At 59.4% G+C, this 18136-nt stretch overlaps 1 protein-coding gene across 3 annotated transcripts in view; it reads left to right on the forward strand.

Annotated features, from left to right (window-relative positions):
* RASGRF1 (Ras protein specific guanine nucleotide releasing factor 1) overlaps positions 1–18136 on the forward strand; it is a 38801-nt gene that overhangs the window by 13809 nt on the left and 6856 nt on the right. Inside the window, exons 4-19 of one of the 3 annotated variants that reach the window (XM_068143618.1) lie at positions 879–971; positions 2736–2989; positions 4637–4716; positions 5264–5457; positions 6001–6110; positions 7151–7269; positions 8160–8320; positions 9105–9168; positions 10424–10560; positions 11230–11312; positions 12193–12441; positions 13152–13522; positions 15035–15160; positions 16060–16230; positions 16478–16590; positions 17160–17272. In XM_068143618.1, coding sequence (XP_067999719.1) covers positions 879–971; positions 2736–2989; positions 4637–4716; positions 5264–5457; positions 6001–6110; positions 7151–7269; positions 8160–8320; positions 9105–9168; positions 10424–10560; positions 11230–11312; positions 12193–12441; positions 13152–13522; positions 15035–15160; positions 16060–16230; positions 16478–16590; positions 17160–17272 — 2438 coding nt within the window. The remainder of the gene's footprint in view (positions 1–878; positions 972–2735; positions 2990–4636; positions 4717–5263; positions 5458–6000; positions 6111–7150; positions 7270–8159; positions 8321–9104; positions 9169–10423; positions 10561–11229; positions 11313–12192; positions 12442–13151; positions 13523–15034; positions 15161–16059; positions 16231–16477; positions 16591–17159; positions 17273–18136) is intronic. The other 2 variants (XM_068143619.1, XM_068143620.1) reach the window with 2 other exon arrangements.

The raw sequence follows: 18136 nt of genomic DNA on the forward strand, positions 1-18136 counted from the left end.
ATGTGCTCCAGGCACATTCTTCAGGGCGTGCCCAGATCCTATTTAAACGATGTGTGGAAGATCTATCTAGTGTTCTAAGGCTCCCTGCTTCATCCACCAGCTCCCCCGAGGACAGAACCAGCACGGCATGCCCCTGGTGCTGTGTGGTTAGAATAGAATAGAATAAACCAGGTTGGAAGAGACCTTTGAGATCATGATGTCCAACCTATCATCCAACACCACCTAATCAACTAAACCATGGCACCAAGCACCCTGCCAAGTCTCCTCCTGAACACCTCCAGTGATGGTGACTCCACCACCTCCCCGGGCAGCCCATTCCAATGGGCAATCACTCTCTCTGTGCAAAACTTCCTCCTGACCTCCAGCCTGAACCTCCCCTGGCGCAGCCTGAGACTGTGTCCTCTTGTTATGGTGCTGGCTGCCTGGGAGAAGAGACCAACCTCTGCCTGTCTACAACCTCCCTTCAGGTAGTTGTAGACAGCAATAAGGTCACCCCTGAGCCTCCTCCAGGCTAAGCAGCCCCAGCTCCTTCAGCCTCTCCTCACAGGGCTGTGCTCCAAGCCCCTCACCAACTTTGTTGCCCTTCTCTGGACACGCTCCAGCAACTCAACATCCTTCCTAAACTGAGGGGCCCAGAACTGGACACAGGACTCAAGGTGTGGCCTAAGCAGTGCAGTGTACAGGGGCAGAATGACCTCCCTGCTCCTGCTGGCCACACTGTTCCTGATGCAGGCCAGTATGCCATTGGCCCTCCTGGGCACACTGCAGGCTCATGTTCAGCCTACCATCAACCAGCACCCCCAGGTCCCAGGTTGCCCTCATCTCCTGGGCCGTGCCAGGATGCCCAGGGTGACTGCTCCCCCACCTTGTGCCCGCAGATCGCCTCCCTGCTGAAGGACCACGAGCGCATCCAGGCCGGCCAGAGCAGCGCGCCCAGCGACGATGACAGCGACATCAAGAAGATCAAGAAGGTAGGTGGTGGCTGGAGGGCAGCCCTGGGGACAGAGCCGGTGCTCGGCGGGGTCCTGGTGCTCGTGGTGGCGTGGCAGGTGTTGGAGCAGTCGGTCTGGGGGAGCTGTCTGAGGAGCTGGCTTTGCTGGTGGTTGTTTTGCTGTGGTGGGGTTTTGGTTTTGAAGCGGTTTTCAAACCTAGGAGCTCTTCTGCTGCTTGGGTTTGTTCTGTGGGGCACTCCAAGGGGAGTGGGGTGTCCCTGCCCAGGTGGCCTCACCCACCAGCAGCACCTCTGACATCTTGCCCTGCACGGAAAAAGCCATCAGCCCAGCAGTGTCCCTGCAGGGAGTGATGGACCCTGTGAGGAAACCTGCTCTGAACAGGAGCAGACAGGACAGTGGCGGGACAAGAGGAAACAGCCTCAGGTTGCCCCAGGGGAGGTTTAGGTTGGACATGAGGAACAATTTCTTCCCTTCAAGGGTTGCAAAGGCCTGGCCCAGGCTGCCCAGGGTAGTGGTGGAGTGTCCATCCCTGGAGGGGGTTTCAAAGCCATGGAGATGTGGTGCTGGGGGACACAGTTTGGTGGTGACCTGGCAGTGCTGGGCTAAGGGTTGGACTCCATGATCTTGAGACCAACTGCCACCTGGCTCCAACCTCCTTTCAGACAGTTGTAGAGAGCAATGAGTTCTCCCCTCAGCCTACTTCTCTCCAGGCTGAACAACCCCAGTTCCCTCAGCTGCTCTTCCCCAGCCTGTTCTTTAGACCCTTCACCAGCTTCGTTGTCCTCTCTGGACATACTCCAGCCCTCAAAGTCCTTCTTGGAGTGAGTGGCCCAAAACTGAATCCTAGGATTCTAGGTGTGGCCTCACTGGTGCCCAGTGCAGGGGGACAATCCCTACCCCTGCTGGCTACGCTGTTCCTCAGGAAGGGTTGGAAGCACTTTGAGGTGTCCTAATGCACCTCTGTGTGGCTGGATGCCCAGGCACATGCTGGCCCCAGGAGCCCCTTGGGTGCCCCAGGAGCCCCTGGTGCCCCAGCTCTGAGAGGCTGAGGGAGCTGGAGTTGCTTAGCCTGGAGAAGAGGAGGCTCAGGGGAGACCTCATTGCCCTCTACAACTACCTGAAAGGAGGTTGTAGCTGGGAAGGGGTTGGTCTCTTCTCCCAGGCAACCAGCACTAGAACAAGGGGACACAGTCTCAAGCTGTGCCAGGGGAAGTTTAGGCTGGAGGTGAGGAGAAAGTTCTTCCCAGAGAGGGTTGTTAGCCATTGGAATGTGCTGCCAAGGCAGGTGGTGGAGTCCCTGTCCCTGGAGGAGGTGTTCAAGAGGAGATTGGACGTGGCACTTGGTGCCATGGTCTAGTCATGAGGTCTGTGGTGACAGGTTGGACTTGATGATCCTCGAGGTCTCTTCCAACCTTAGTGATACTGTGATAAATATCCGAAGGGTGGGTGTCAAGCAAAAGGTGCCAGGCTCTTTTTGGTGGTGCTCAGTGATAGGACAAGGAGCAATGGGTGCAAGCTGGAGCACAGGAGGTTCCACCTGAAGAGGAGGAGACACTTCTTTGGTGTGAGGGTGCTGGAGCCCTGGAGCAGGCTGCCCAGAGAGGTGGTGGAGCCTCCTCCTGTGGAGACTTGCAGGGCCCGCCCGGCTGCGTCCCTGTGTGATCTGCTCTCGGTGCCCCTGCTCCGGCCGGGGGGTCGGGCTGGGTGGTCTCCAGCGGCCCCCTCCCGGCCCTGCCGCGGGGTGGTGCCGTGGTTCACGGGGCGGTTGCTGCTGGCCGGCAGGTGCAGAGCTTCCTGCGGGGCTGGCTGTGCCGCAGGAAGTGGAAGACCATCATCCAGGACTACATCAGGTCCCCCCACGCCGACAGCATGCGCAAGAGGAACCAGGTGGTCTTCAGCATGCTGGAGGCCGAGGCCGAGTACGTGCAGCAGCTCCACATCCTGGTCAACAACTTCCTGCGGCCCCTGCGGATGGCTGCCAGCTCCAAGAAGCCTCCCATCACGCACGACGACGTCAGCAGCATCTTCCTCAACAGGTCAGTGCCAGCCGGGCCCCTGGCAGCTCTGCGGCTCCTGGGTCAAGGGCTGCAGCAGGGGCAGTGTGCCCGGCAGGGGCAGTGTGCCCGGCAGGGGCAGTGTGCCCAGCAGGAGCTGCCCCTGTGCTCAGCACTGGTTAAGCCACACCTTGAGTCCTGTGTCCAGTTCTGGGCCCCTCAGGTTAGGAATGAGGTTGAGTTGCTGGAAGGTGTCCAGAGAAGGGCAACAAAGTTGGTGAAGGGCTTGGAGCACAGCCCTGTGAGGAGAGGCTGAGGGAGCTGGGGCTGCTTAGCCTTGAGAGGAGGCTCAGGGGAGACCTTAGTGCTCTCTACAACTCCCTGAAGGGAGGTTGTAGCCAGGTGGGGGTTGGTCTCTTCTCCCAGGCAACCAGCACCAGAACAAGAGGACACAGTCTCAAGCTGCACCAGGGGAGGTTTAAACTTGATCTTAGAAAGAATTCCTCACAGAAAGAGAGATTGGCCATTGGAATGGGCTGCCCAGGGAGGTGGTAGGGTCGACATCCCTGGAGGTGTTTAAGAGCCTGGATGAGGCACTTGGTGCCATGGTCTAGTTGATTAGTTAGGGTTGGGTGATTGGTTGGACTTGATAATCTTGGAGGTCTCTTCCAACCTGGCAGATTCTGTGATTTCTGTGATGGCAGAGCCTAGCTGGCAGCCTCCAGCCACGTGGGGCACTGCCCACACCATGGCACACCTTGTAGGTGTTGGGGTACGTGGTGCCAAGCAGGTCCTCAGGAGTTTGGAGCTCATTTGATTGAACCAGATAAGCTTCTAAGGTTCCTTCCAACCCAACCCATTCTGTGATTCCATGGATGGAAGCTCACCATCCCCATGGGACACCTATGCAAGCAGCCTGCTGAGCACTTGGCTCTGACATGAGGTGACACAGGGCTTGGTGCCTTGCTAGCAGGGTGAGGCTGCCAGGAGCCCACAGATGGGCTCCTGGCTGTGGTGGAGGGGAGGATGGTGTCCTTGGGCATTGACAGCAGCCCATAGGTAATGATGGAGGAGCCCCTGGGAGGTGGTTTGGAGGGCCAGGTGTAGCCTCTCCTGCAGCTGCTGTGAAGTGTGCTAGGAACAGCCATGCCCAGGAGGTGACACTCGCTGTCTCCAGCCATGCCATGGTGATGCCACATGTCACCAGGATGTGCCAGCAGCTCTGTCATAGAATCCCAGACTGGTTTGGGTAGAAAGGGACCCTCATAGGTCTTGCAGTCCAGCCCTGCTGCAGTCAGCAGCAGGTTGTTCAGAGCCCCAAACAACCTGACCTCAAATGGCTCCAGGGTTGGGGCATCTCCCACCTCCCTGGGCATCCTGGGCCAGGCTCTCACCACCCTCTGAGCAACCTGCTGTAGTTGCAGATGTCCCTTGCCCCTGTAGGGAGGTTGGACTAGATGAATGTTAGAAGTCACTGCCAACCCAAACCATGCCATAATTCCCTGCTTCTCTCCTCCTCTGTCCTCATCCATCATTCCCTGCATGACCTGGGGACCTTCTCTGACTCCCCACCTTGTGCAGCCACCTCCCCAGGTCATCCCCTGCTGCCTGCTGTGCTGGTGACTTTGCCTGATGCCTCATAGTTAGCTGTTGTCCATCTCTCTGCCCGCCCCTTGGTTTCTCTTCCAGCGAAACCATCATGTTTTTGCACCAGATCTTCTACCAAGGCCTGAAGGCAAGGATATCCAGCTGGCCAACACTTGTGCTGGGTGAGTGCCTGTGGCTCCACAGGCCCTTTACAGTGGGACTCATCACGCAGCACCTCGTTGCTTGTTCGTGTTGGTGGTGGAGGGGAGGAGTGGAGCAAAGAAACCTCCAAAACCCCAAACTCCACCCAGTGTGGTGAGGCTTTGGAACAGGCTGCCCAGGGAGGTGGTGGAGTCACCACCTGTGGAGGTGCTCAAGAAATGTGTGGACATGGCACTTGGGGACATGGGCTAGTGGCCATGGAGGTGTTGGGTAGAAGGTTGGACTTGATGATCTCAGAAGGCTTTTCCAACCTTAATGACTCTGTGGTTGTGATCTGTGGGTCCTGCCTTGCTGGCTCTGCTGGTTGGTGGAAGGAGTGGGCTGGTGCACCTAGCTGGTGCTGAAGAGCCTTAGACCCTTCAAGTGTCTTTAAACCCCAAGCTGGGCAGCAGTTGGGCTTGCACAAGCAGCATGAGGCCCCAGGGGCTTGATCCAGGTGGGATGAGCGGGGGAGGAAGGACTGGAGCCTGTGGGGCTGGACCTTCACATGCACCTCTCTGCTGGCAGCTGACCTGTTTGACATCCTGCTGCCCATGCTGAACATCTACCAGGAGTTTGTGAGGAACCACCAGTACAGCCTGCAGATCCTGGCCCACTGCAAGCAGAACCGGGACTTTGACAAGCTGCTCAAGCACTACGAAGCCAAGCCCGACTGCGAGGAGAGGACCCTGGAGACCTTCCTCACCTACCCCATGTTCCAGGTGACTGCTGCTGCCAGCAGCAAGTGTGGGGGTTGTCACCACTGGCAGTTGGGGTGTGCTGGGTGGTGTGAACCTGAGCTCCACAGCAGGCATCAGACGGTGGGGAGGTAAAGCCTGGGTGGAGATGGGCTGGACCTGGACCCTCCCTGGTCCCACACTGCTCAGGGACCTGCTCAGGCCTGGTGGGTGCTGTGGGAAGGACTGTCTGGGTGAAGCTGCTGGCTTTCTAGTTACCTCATGCTTCTGAGACAAGGATGGGGCACAGCAGGGTCTTGGTTCAAACCCCACACCCTGCCCCCTCTTCATTAAGTTGGAGGAGCTTTGAAGCTCTCAGAACCTCCCAGATCAGAGGCTCTGGCACGTGATGTTTCCAGCCATGGTGTCCCTGGCCTTTTTATCCCCAGGCATCATCTCCTCAGCCATGGTGCCTCTGGCTGTGGTGTCCCCAGCCACAGTGGCTCCAGGAGCAGTTCAGGGTGGGCAGCCAGAGCCCTCTGTGCCCCCTCACTGTGCCATGGCTGATGCCCTGCTCTGCTGTGCCAGATCCCCAGGTACATCCTGACGCTGCACGAGCTGCTGGCCCACACCCCCCACGAGCACGTGGAGAGGAACAGCCTGGATTACGCCAAGTCCAAGCTGGAAGAGCTCTCCAGGTCAGACCTCCACTGCCCTCCCTGGCCCCAGGGCAGCTCTCTCAGCTTTAGGCAGGCTGGTGGCACCATGTGCTGTCCTTTGGGGTGGGCAGATGTGATCCATGGGGTAGAGATGGTGATGGAGGGGTGTGCCATCCTGCTGGGGTGGGATGCAGGAGAAGCTCAGGTGTTGGTTCACTCAGAACCCCTTGGCCATCCCTGGTGAGAGTGAAACCCCTGGTGAGCTGTTGGCACAGGGAGATCTGCCTGCCCGTGCCAGAGGTGCTGTGGGTGGCTCCATGGGAAGCTCAGCCCTGTCTCCAGCTGCCCACACACCCTGCTTGGGCACAGGCAGCAGGCAAAGCCCCATGCCAGAGGTGCCTGTGCCAGCCTAGCCAGGACCTGTCCTTCCATTGTCCTCAAAGGCTGAGCTGTTCCAGGCCATCTCCTGGGGCTAGTGGAATGGGTGTCCAGCTGCCTCTGGACAAGGGCTGCATTCTCCAGGGTCCTTGATGATGCAGCTGGGGGTCTGGGGTGGCACTGAAGGGCTGGCTCTGCCTTCCTTGGTGCTGGTGGAGCTGCTTCATGAGACAGGACCAAGAGCCTCCAAGGTCTCCAGAGCAAGCAACCCAGGAACTGGCCACAGTTCCCTGTTTCTGCTCCTCTCCCTCTTCAGAGCTCAGACCAAAGTGTTCTCTGTGTCCCAGTGCGGTGTGAGGGCACCAAGCCCACCAGCACTCCTTGGTCCTGAGGACATCCATGAAGTTCCCATCCCTTTTCCCACTCCTCAAGGAGCAGGGGTGTTGGACAGGGCTGAGGGGGGAACTTCTGTGCCCTCGACCTGAGTCTTGTGTTTCCTGAGCACCAAAGACCTGGGTTGGGATGCTTGGAAGTCCAGGCTGATGCCACGTCCGAGCCGTGGGGCTGTAGATGTCACCTGTAACTCCCTTTATGTTCCTTTGGGTTTGGGGCTCACCTGGGGCAGCCCCTCCCTGTGTCCAGAAGGATCTGCTGGGGAAGCTGCAACCCTGAGCCCTAGATCTCTCCTCTTCCTCCTTCAGGATCATGCACGATGAGGTGAGCGAGACGGAGAACATCCGGAAGAACCTGGCCATCGAGAGGATGATCATTGAGGGCTGTGAGATCCTGCTGGACACCAGCCAGACCTTCGTGAGGCAAGGTACTGGCCTTGTGCCAGCCTCCTCCTCCCCCTCCTCCCCCTCTTCCTCTCTGCAGAAGGTGCATTTTGGCTGCATGTTAGCTGTCATCCGTTTCCTGCCTCCAGAGGTGTAGAGGGATGCATCCTGAGCTCCCTGGCATGCCGAGGAGGAGCACCCAGGAGGTGCCAGGGTGGGCTGGGGGCTGTGACTGGGGCTCTTCCAGTCCTAGTGGAGCAACCAGGCGGTGCCAGGGTGGGCTGGGGGCTGTGAGTGGTGCTGTGCCAGTCCCAGTGGAGCACCCAGGCAGTGCCAGGGTGGGCTGGGGGCTGTGAGTGGTGCTGTGCCAGTCCCAGTGGAGCACCCAGGCAGTGCCAGGGTGGGCTGGGGGCTGTGAGTGGTGCTCTCCCAGTCCCAGTGGAGCACCCAGAAGGTGTCAGGGTAGGCTGGGGGCTGTGAGCGGTGCTCTCCCAGTCCCAGTGGAGCACCCAGGCAGTGCCAGGGTGGGCTGGGGGCTGTGAGTGGTGCTGTGCCAGTCCCAGTGCAGTGCCCAGGCGGTGCCAGGGCAGGCTGGGTGCTGTGAGCGGTGCTGTGCCAGTCCCAGTGCAGTGCCCAGGCGGTGCCAGGGCGGGCTGGGTGCTGTGAGGGGTGCTGTGCCAGTCCCAGCGCAGTGCCCAGGCGGTGCCAGGGTGGGCTGGGTGCTGTGAGGGGTGCTGTGCCAGTCCCAGCGCAGTGCCCAGGCGGTGCCAGGGCGGGCTGGGTGCTGTGAGTGGTGCTGTGCCAGTCCCAGCGCAGTGCCCAGGCGGTGCCAGGGCGGGCTGGGTGCTGTGAGGGGTGCTGTGCCAGTCCCAGTGCAGTGCCCAGGCGGTGCCAGGGCGGGCTGGGTGCTGTGAGGGGTGCTGTGCCTCCGCAGGGTCGCTGATCCAGGTGCCCATGTCGGAGAAGGGCCGGGTGCCCCGCGGGCGGCTGGGCTCGCTGTCGCTGCGCAAGGAGGGCGAGCGCCAGTGCTTCCTCTTCTCCAAGCACCTCATCATCTGCACCAGGGGCTCCGGGGGCAAGCTGCATCTCACCAAGGTGTGGGGGGCACGGTGAAGGGGGTGGTGCCTGCTGGGCTTGGAGCTGGTGCTGGGACAGAGGGAGGGGCAGAGGCTGGCACTGGACTGGTCAGGCTCTCCTAGTGACACCGGGGTCCAGGGCCCCCTTGCCCTCCCTGGGTGCATCCTCCTGGAGATGCCAGGCTGGGAGCAGTGGGTTTGCTGACTGAAATGATTTTAAGCAGCTCCCTTCTTCCTCAAAAACTCCTCTCAAAACCAGCCCGCGATTCCTGGAGGCTTTGGCACGGTCCTGGTGCTTTGTCAAGGATGTGCCAAGCTCTGAGCCCTGGCAGAAGAGCATAAATCACAACTTCTTCATAAAAGCTCCTGACCTGAGGCAGAAACCTCAGTAATCTGTTCAGGGAGGAACTGAGGGGATAGCCCAGCTCTGTCTCTCAGGCTTCCAGTCTGCTCCCAGGACTCACCACTCTGTAGGAGGAAGTTTTGCAGCTGCCTGAGCAAGAGCCTCCTGGGAGCTGCTGGCACTCAGGGACCAGCCTGGGGGGCTGCAGCCCATGGGGGTGGTTGGCAGTGACAGCCATGGGCTTTTGGGGACCGTGGTGTGAAGCTGGTGTGACCTAATCTATGGACCAGGGGGCTGTGGGTTGCTCATGGAGACCCACCGGTCAGGATGTGGCCCCAGGCTGTGTCAGCACCCCCAGCAGCACCCTCCCGGGGTGATGGGACAAGGTATGGGTTGGGGGTCTGGGGTGCAGCCCCCTGGGTAGGATCCTGCCCCTGAGCGCCCCCTGCCATCCCCGCAGAACGGCGTCATCTCCCTCATCGACTGCACGCTGGTGGAGGAGCAGGAGAGCACCGACGAGGATGGTAGGTGCCCCTCACCCCACCTGCATGCCCAGGGCCCTGCAGGTGCCCCTCACCCCACCTGCATGCCCAGGGCCCTGCTCAGCCCCTACCCATGGGGGGACCCTTGAAGGGTGGGTTTGTCTGAGCAGACAGGGCCATCTCAAAAGCAAAGCTGTGGCTGCTCCAGGCTCCTCTCTGCTGAGGTTTCACAGGGCACAGGCTGGTGTGGGTTGGAAGGGACCTGTGAAGATCCTCTTGTCCATCCCTACTGCCATGGGCAGGGGCACCTTCCACTAGACCAGGTTGCTCAAGGCCCCATCCAGCCTGATGTTGAACACTTCCCATTGTGGGTTCTCCACAACCTCTTCCAACCTCTCCACAACCTCATGGCAGAGTCTCCTGCTGTGCACCCCAGGCAGCTTTGGGCTCTCACCCCGTTGTGGGGGTGGGCAAAGCCCGTGGCCAGGGACATGCCAGGGGTGTGGGTCCTGCTGGAGGCTCCACCTATCGTCAGAGCCTTGGCACAGGGCTGCTGCTGGAGGCAGCTGCCATGGTCCAGCATGGGGAGTGATGGCAGCTTGGTCAGTGCTGCTGCTGTCCCCTGTCCTGGCACTGTGTCCTCCAGGACATTGCTGTCATCCAGCTGTGTGGTGTAAAACCAGCTGCAGCAGAGCTGGAGCAAGTGCTGAGCACTTGAGGAGGTCAGGATCTGGAAGCCCTCTGCTGTGAGACCAGGCTGGAGAAGAGAAGGCTCCAGGGAGACTTTTTGGTGGCCTTTCAGGATTTGAAGGGGCAAATCAGAAAGTTGGGGACAGACTTTTGAGCAGGGCCTGTTGTGACAGGACAAGGGGTGATGGCTTAAACTAAAAGAGGGAGATTCAGACTAGAGAGAAGGGAGAAATGTTTGACCCTGAGGGTGATGAGAGCCAGGCCCAGGTTGCCCAGAGAGGTGGGAGCTGCCCCATCCCTGGACTCTCATGGCAGATGTGCCTGATGACTGCAGGGGGGTTGGACTGGATGAGCTTCAGGGCCCCTTCCCACCCAAACCAGTCTGGGATTCGATGTGTCTGTGGTGTCTTTACTGTGCACCAACCATGCACGTTCAGCCCTTCTCCTTCCCTTTGCACTCACCGAGCCTTTGCCCAGCAAACCCACCCCAGCCTCCCCACTGACACCCCCCAACATCCAGCAAACTCCTCAAAGATCAGACCTGTGCTGGGATGAGGGCCCAGGAAGCTTTTCACTGATCACTCTGGGGGGTTTCTCTGCTCCAAAGCCAAAGCATCTGGGCAAGACATCGACCATCTCGACTTCAAAATCGTGGTGGAGCCCAAAGATTCCTCATCCTTCACCGTGATCCTTGTGGCCTCCTCCAGGCAGGAGAAGGCTGCGTGGACCAGTGACATCAGCCAGGTAGGAGAGAGCTGGCAGGAAGGAGGTGTCGTGGGGCAGCATCCCAGGGGATGGGCAGTGGCTCTGGGCACCCAGAGCTGTCACCTGGGGGTTGCTGGGTGGCCCCGAGCTGCGGTAGCACCCAGCCAGGTCTGCGCTTTGTGTGCTTTCCTGGCAACATTTGGCTGCCTGGCATCTGCTGCAGGCTGAAGTCTTGCTGCATCAGGCTGGGATTAGCAGCATGGGTGGACCTTGGGCATCCAGGTTCCATGCAGAGGGTGACTTGGAGGCTGATTCTCCAGCCTAGAGTAGAGGAGGCTGAGGGGAGACCTTCTCATCCTGAAAGGAGCTTGGAGCCAGATGGGGGTTGGTCTCTTCTCCCAAGGAACACAAAACAGGACAAGAGAAGACAGCCTCAGGTTGCCCCAGGGGAGGTTTAGGTTGGACATGAGGATCAATTTCTTGCCCTGGAGGGTTGTTAAGGCCTGGCCCTGGAGGGGTTTCAAAGCTGTAGAGATGTGATGCTGAGAGGGTTAGGATGGTGACCTGGCAGTGCTGGGTTGGACTTGATGATGTTAAAGGTCTTTTCCAACCCAAGAAATGCTGTGACTTGATATCCAAGCCAGGTGGGCAGTGGGGATGTCCTCACTGCCACCACCTTCTCCTACCACCCACCCATGTCGCTTCCAGTGCGTGGACAACATCCGCTGCAACGGCCTCATGATGAACGCCTTCGAGGAGAACTCCAAGGTCACTGTCCCCCAGATGATCAAGTGAGTGCTGCTGTGCCTGGGCACTGCAGGGGGCACCAGGCTCTGCATGGCTCCAGGCCACAGCTTCAGTGGCATCTGCGTGCTGCCGGGAGCTGCCCCCTGGCTTTGCCATGTGCTCGGTGGGGTGCGGGACAAGCGTGGTGCTGGAGGTGGGGTGAGGGACGTGTGGGATGAGGGGGTCCAGACAAAATTGGTGGGACACAATGGGGCCAGACCCAGTGGGGTGTCCCCTCATTGACCACCCCTGTGGCTGTGGGTCTTCTGTCTCCTGGGAAGAGGCTTGGTCTTTGGGATGGTCTCTCAGGGATGGTCATTCCATGTGTTTCACTCAGACCCCTGCCCCATGTGACCACAGATCCATAGGCTCACAGAGTGGTTTGGGTCGGAAGGGACCTTAAAGATCATCCAGTTCCAACCCCCTTGCCGTGGGCAGGGACACCTCCTGCTAGACCAGGTTGCCCACAGCCTCATCCAACTTGGCCTTGTACACCTCCAGGGAGGGAACATCCACAACCTCCCTGGGCAACCTGTTGCAGTGTCTCACCACCCTCCTACCGAAGCACTTCTTCCTAAGATGCAGCCTCAACCTGCTCTCCCTCAGCTTCAGACCGTTCCCCCTTGCCCTGTTGCTAGACACCCTCACCAAAAGTCCCTCTCCAGCCTTCCTGTAGGTGATGTTGTCTCATTCTGGAGTGTGGATTCCCCAGCTTCTCCCTGGGGGTTTCCTGTGGTTCTCCTGGGGATGCCCCACGTGAAGGAGGCTCCTTCGCTGCCAGGCACCCGTGCATCCTTTGGGGGGGCGGACGGGGGGCAGCTGCTGGCCTGGGGCAGCTGTCAGTCTGCTTGCAGGTGGCAGCAGAGGTGTCTTGTCTCCCTGCAGGTCTGATGCCAGCCTCTATTGTGATGATGTTGACATTAGGTTCAGTAAAACGATGAACTCCTGCAAGGTGCTGCAGATCCGCTACGCCAGCGTGGAGCGGCTGCTGGAGCGCCTGACCGACCTGCGCTTCCTCAGCATCGACTTCCTCAACACCTTCCTGCACTCCTACCGCGTCTTCACCACCGCCCTCGTCGTCCTCGACAAGCTCATCACCATCTACAAGAAGCCCATCAGTGCCATCCCTGCACGGTGAGGCTGCCCTGCCGGCGCTGCTCTGCCCGCCCTGGTTTCCAGGTTCAGGGCAGGCTCCCGGGACAGTCCTCTGCTCCTCGCACCTGCCTGGCCCTGGCGCCACCCCCAGGGCTCCTCTTTCATAGCTTCTTAGAATGGGTTGGGTTGGAAGGGAGCTTGAAGATCATCCAGTTACAGCCCCCTGCCGTGGGCAGGGACACCTCCCACTGGAGCAGGTTGCTCAAGGCCTTTCACCTGGTCCCTGTGAGTTGTGATACCCTCAGAATAGGGAAGAATCTCAGACTGGTTTGGGTGGGAAGGGGCCTTAAAGCTCATCCAGTCCAATCCTGCTGCAGCCACCAGGGACAGCTACAACTAGAGCCCCAAACAACCTGATCTGTGGCAGTGCCAGGGATGGGGCATCTCCCACCTCTCTGCACAACCTGGGCCAGGGTCTCACCACCCTCAGCATGAAAAGTAAATCATAGAATGGTTTGGTTTGGAAGGGACCTTAAAGATCATCTAGTTCCAACCCAAGCTCCACGGGTGTCCCTGCTCCTGGGAGGGCTGGGTGGTGGGAGCAGGGTGACAGAGGCTCATGCCAGCTGTGTGCCGTGCTCCGTGGATGCTCTGAAGACCCAGCGCTGCTGGAGCTACCGATGGGGACCTCGAGGAGCCCTCAGGCAGAGCTAGGTTTGAGTTCAGCCTTTGCCTGTCTCTCCCCCCAGGTCCCTGGAGCTCCTGTTTGCAAACAGCCAGAACAACAAGCTGCTGTACGGAGAGCCCCCCAAGTCCCCCCGAGCCAACCGCAAGTTCTCCTCCCCTCCTCCCCTCTCCATCACCAAGTCCTCGTCCCCCAGCCGGCGCAGGAAGCTGTCCCTCAACATCCCCATCATCACTGGAGGGAAGGCACTGGACCTGGCTGCCCTCAGCTGCTCCTCCAATGGCTATGCAAGCGTCTACTCCTCCATGGCCCCCTTCAGCAAGACCACCCTGGACATCAACAAGCTCTACGTGTCCAGCAGCTACCCCAACAAGATCCCTGATGAAGGAGAAGCAGCCAGCGAGAAGCAGGAGGAGCCGCTGCCCAGCAAGCAGAGTGAGTCACTGGGGGTCTGCAGGAGGGTGGGCTCCAGCCCAGGGAGGGCACTGCTTTTGGTGGGAGCTCTGTGGGGGACACAGGGACGTGTGTGGTGGAGCAGGCACGGCGTGCCCAGGGAGTTTGTGGCAGGCAGTGTGTCTGTGCACGGCTGAGGGGTGGGCACGGGGAGCTCTTGCCCCACCAGCAGGCACACAGCAGCCCCCTGTCTGCTGGGCAGACTGGAGGTAGAGGTGGTGGAGTGGTGATGGTAGCAGTGGTGGAAGAGGTGGATCAGCAGTGTGGCTTTGGTTTTGGGCCCCTCACTCAAAGAAGGACACTGAAGGGCTGGAGAAGGCCCAGAGAAGGGCAACAAAGCTGGTGAAGGGTCTGGTGAGGAGCAGCTGGGGTTGTTGAGCCTGGAGAAAAAGAGGCTGAGGAGAGACCTTCTGACTTTCTACAGCTCCCTGAAATGAGGTTGGAGCCAGGTGGGGGTTGCTCTCTTCTCCCAGGGAATAAGTGATAGGACAAGAGGAAGTGGCTTCAAGTTGCCCCAGAAGAAGCTTAGGTGGACAGGAGGAACAATTTCTTGTCCTTGAGGGTTGTCCAGGCCTGTCCCAGGCTGCCCAGGGCAGTGGTGGAGTCTCCACCCCTGGAGGAGTGTCAAAGCAGTGCTGATCTAAAAGATCTCTTCCAACCCCAACCACTCTGTGAGTCCATGATCCTTCCTCACTGTGGGTTGTGTGAGCACCTTCTGCACCCAGGCAAAGGCTCTGAAGAGGGCAAAGCCTGTCTGGGAGGTGGCCATAGCTGAGGGCAGAGGACAGCCCAGCCTGAGCTTCAGAGACAGGCTGCCCCAGCTCCTCCTACAGCCTTCCACTGGGAGGAAGGCTCCATGTTCTGCCCCACATGGGCTGGAGCTCACTCGTGGTCCCAGTGGCCAGCATGTGGGCAGAGCCTTCCAGCTCCTTGTGAGAGCAGAACAAGAAACCCACCAAAAAGTCTGGAGAAGAGCAGGCTCTAAGGAGATTTTAGTGTGGTCTCCCAGTATCTGAAGGGGGCCTACAAGAAAGCTGGGGAGGGACTTTTTAGGGTGTCAGGGAGTGATAGGGGGATGGAAAAACAATAGAAGTGGGTAGACTCAGGTTGGATGTGAGGAAGAAGTTCTTCCCCAGGTGGGTGGTGAGACACTGGAGCAGGTTGCCCAGGGAGGTGGTGGAAGCCTCATCCCTGGAGGTTTTTGCAGCCAGGCTGGATGTGGCTGTGAGCAACCTGCTGTAGTGTGAGGTGTCCCTGCCCATGGCAGGAGGGTTGGAACTGGCTGATCCTTGAGGGCCCTTCCAACCCTGACATTTATGATTCTATGAAAGCCCCACCACAAAATCCCACCCAAAGCCCACTGCAGCTGCAGGCTCTGTGTGGTCACTTGTGCCCAGCTGGGATGGTGCAGGCTTTGGGAGGATCTGGAAGAGCTGAAATGCAGCTGGATGTGACCATGTCCAGCAGGACTGGTGATGGGTTCCTGTTCCTCAGGCTCCGAGGTGTCTGTCCGGGAGGAGTCGGACACAGACCCCAACCAGAGCGACGAAGCTGAGGCTGAATCCTCCCCAACGAAGTCTCCAACCACTCCCAAGTCCACCAAGGGCAAAAATTCATCAGGTAATGAGTGAGCCAGGACATGTCCTGCTTGGGGCCACCTGAACCTGGCCATGAAGATCTGCAGGTGTGGAACTGGAGCAGATCTTCAGGGCTGTGGGAAGGAGGACTTCACCCTTCGTGAAAGGGGACAGGGAAATGCTGATGCCTCTGCCCCTGTCCCACCACACATCCTGCTGGAACAGGTTGCCCAGGGAGGTTGTGGCTGCCCCCTCCCTGGAGATGTTCAAGGCCAGGGTGGATGAGGCCTTGAGCAACCTGTTCTAGTGGGAGGTGTACCTGTCTGTGACAGTGTGTTGGTACTAGATGCTCTTCCAGGTCCCTTCCAACCCAAACTATTCTGTGGTTCTTCTCAGCCCTTTCCTTCCCTCCCAGGTCTGATCTGGTACTTTAGGAGCGTTCAAGATGTGAGCTGCTGGAGATGTGAGCCAGGGCTGACACCAAGCATCAGTTTGTCTGCCCAGGTCTCCACTGTAGCCATCTGAACACCATATCTAGCTCCCTCTGAACCCAACTCCTGCTAAAGCCATGCTGGAGAAATTCTTTGTTGTGGTGGCATCCAAAGCTCCCTTAAACTATGAGCTCCATCCAGTCTGTGCCCACCTAAAGCAGGCAGCCTTGTGGTGTTAGCTGGCTGGGGCTTTACACCATGATACCATCTGCTTTGCCCCAGCCCTGGTGGGGTAGAAGCCAGCTCTCCATGAGGAGCAGACCCATGCTGGCCACCTGCACCTCCTTACCTCCATGAGCCCCTTTCTGGGCATGCCCTGACCTCGTGAGCCCCCTTCTTGGCACGCCCTGACCCCAGGAAGGCTGGCTGGGCACTGGGGCTGCAGGAAGGGACCCGCCTGGGCCAGGGAGCTGGCCACAGTGATACCAGGTGGCTGCTTCTCCCCCTGCAGATTTCTCCTTGTTCTCCTACAACAACGGTGTGGTGATGACGTCCTGCCGGGAGCTGGACAGCAGCCGCAGCGCCCTGTCCGCTGCCTCCGCCTTCGCCATCGCCACGGCGGGGGCCAACGAGGGCACCCCCACCAAGGAGAAGTACCGCAGGATGTCCCTGGCCAGCGCAGGTACCCTGCCCTGGGGGCAGCGTTCTGGGGTGCCCATTCCTTACTGTCCTTGGCTGGGTCACCCTTGGCTGGGAGACGACCCCCAGAGCCCCCCCAGCCCCGCACCCGCGCGCTGCGGGTGGTAGGCACGGGGTGCCCCGGGCATCCTCAAGGTTGGGGGTGCTTGGGGAGATCTGGCTGCTCCTCCCAGCCCTCCTGAGCATCTGGGGGAGGGGTTCCTGATGGGAATCTGAGGGGTCTTGGGCAGTTTCAGGCTTCCCCACGGACCAGCGTAATGGGGACAAGGAGTTTGTGATCCGCAGAGCCGCCACCAACCGCGTCCTCAACGTGCTGCGGCACTGGGTCTCCAAGCACTCCCAGGTGGGTGCTGGGGTCCTGGCTGCTCCCCACCCCCAACCTCCAGATAGGAGGACAGTTTGGCACCTTCTAGTGAAGGAAAGGAGTGGATGTGGGGAGGAGATGGAAGCTGGGGAAGGGAAGCCCTGGTGCAGAATGAGAGGCTGGAGGTGGACTGGGACAGAACTGGCATCTGTGGTCACCCCCCAGCTTGGCTTAGGAGAAGAGGAGCAGCTGCAGGGTCTGATTCCTGGTGGGGTTTCCATGCTGGGGCCAGGGTTAGGAAGCTTGATGGCTTTCCTTGCTGTCCCTGTCCCTCTCTGCTGCTGGGGCATGTAGTGGTGCCATACTGGTTGGCACACTTGAGAAGCTCCTGTGCCTTCCCAGGCTGGGTGATCCCAATGGAATGGCATAGAATGAGCCTTTCTGGATGGTTCCTGTCTGTGGGGTGCTGAGGGGTGGGAATCTGGGAGGAAGAGGCAAGCTCAGCCCTCAGCCCACCTGATGCTGGCAGCGCAGGGCCATGGGTCTTAGCCAGGTTGCAGGGGGCAGGGAGCAGAGCACATCATGTGTGTTGGTGCTGGACTTGGCAGGACTTTGAAACCAACGAGGAGCTGAAGTTCAGGGTGATTGGCTTCCTGGAGGAGGTCATCCACGACCCCGAGCTCCTGACCCAGGAGAGGAAGGCAGCCGCCAACATCATCAGGTGAAGGGCCGTAGCTGGGGGTGGCTTCTCCCAGGTGCTGCTTTTGGCAGCTACTCCCTGATCTCCCCTGGGATAAGAGCAGTAGGAGGTCCCCAGGGCAGTGCTGGGGAGGAGGACTGGTGGTGTTGGCATCAGGAACTGATGGGAGACCATGGGTGTGATATAATCCCCACTGTCATGCAGACATGGCCAAGGGCTGGAAGCCCTCTGCTGTGAGGCCAGGCTGAGAGTGTTGGGGCTGTTCAGCCTGGAGGAGAGAAGGCTCCAGGGGGACCTACTGATGGCCTTCCAGTACTTCAAGGGACTGATCAGAAAGCTGGGGACAGACTTTTAAGCAGGACCTGTTGTGACAGGACAAGGGGTGATGGCTTGACCTAAAAGAGGGAGATTCAGACTAGAGGGAAGGGAGAAATGTTTGACACTGAGGGTGGTGAGAGCCTGACCTAGGCTGCCCAGAGAGGTGGGAGATGTCTTATCCCTGGAACCATTGCAGGTCAGGTTGATTTGGGCTCTCAGCAACCTGCTCTGGTTTCAGCTGTCCCTACTGACTACAGGGGGGCTGGATTAAATGACCTTTAAGAGTCCCTTCCAACCCACCCCAGTCTGGGGTTCCATGATTCCTTCTGGGCAGTGGGACAGCCCCTGTGGCCATGGGCTCTTCTGATGAGCTCTGGCCACCCAGGCTATGTCCACCTCATGCATTGGCCAAGACAGCAGTGTCTTGCTGCCCAGGTGACCCATGTGGGGCCAGCTGTGGCCTTGCCTGAGGAGGTTTTTTTCTCTTCAATATGAGAAATGGGACCTGGAGATGTTTAACCTGAGCAGCTGCTAGGTCCTGCTGCAGCCCCGTGGGAGCTGGGCAGC

Source organism: Melanerpes formicivorus, unplaced genomic scaffold (assembly GCF_026170545.1).
Source record: "Melanerpes formicivorus ecotype bairdi unplaced genomic scaffold, bMelFor1.0.p_v2 SCAF_10, whole genome shotgun sequence".
NCBI lineage: Eukaryota > Metazoa > Chordata > Aves > Piciformes > Picidae > Melanerpes > Melanerpes formicivorus.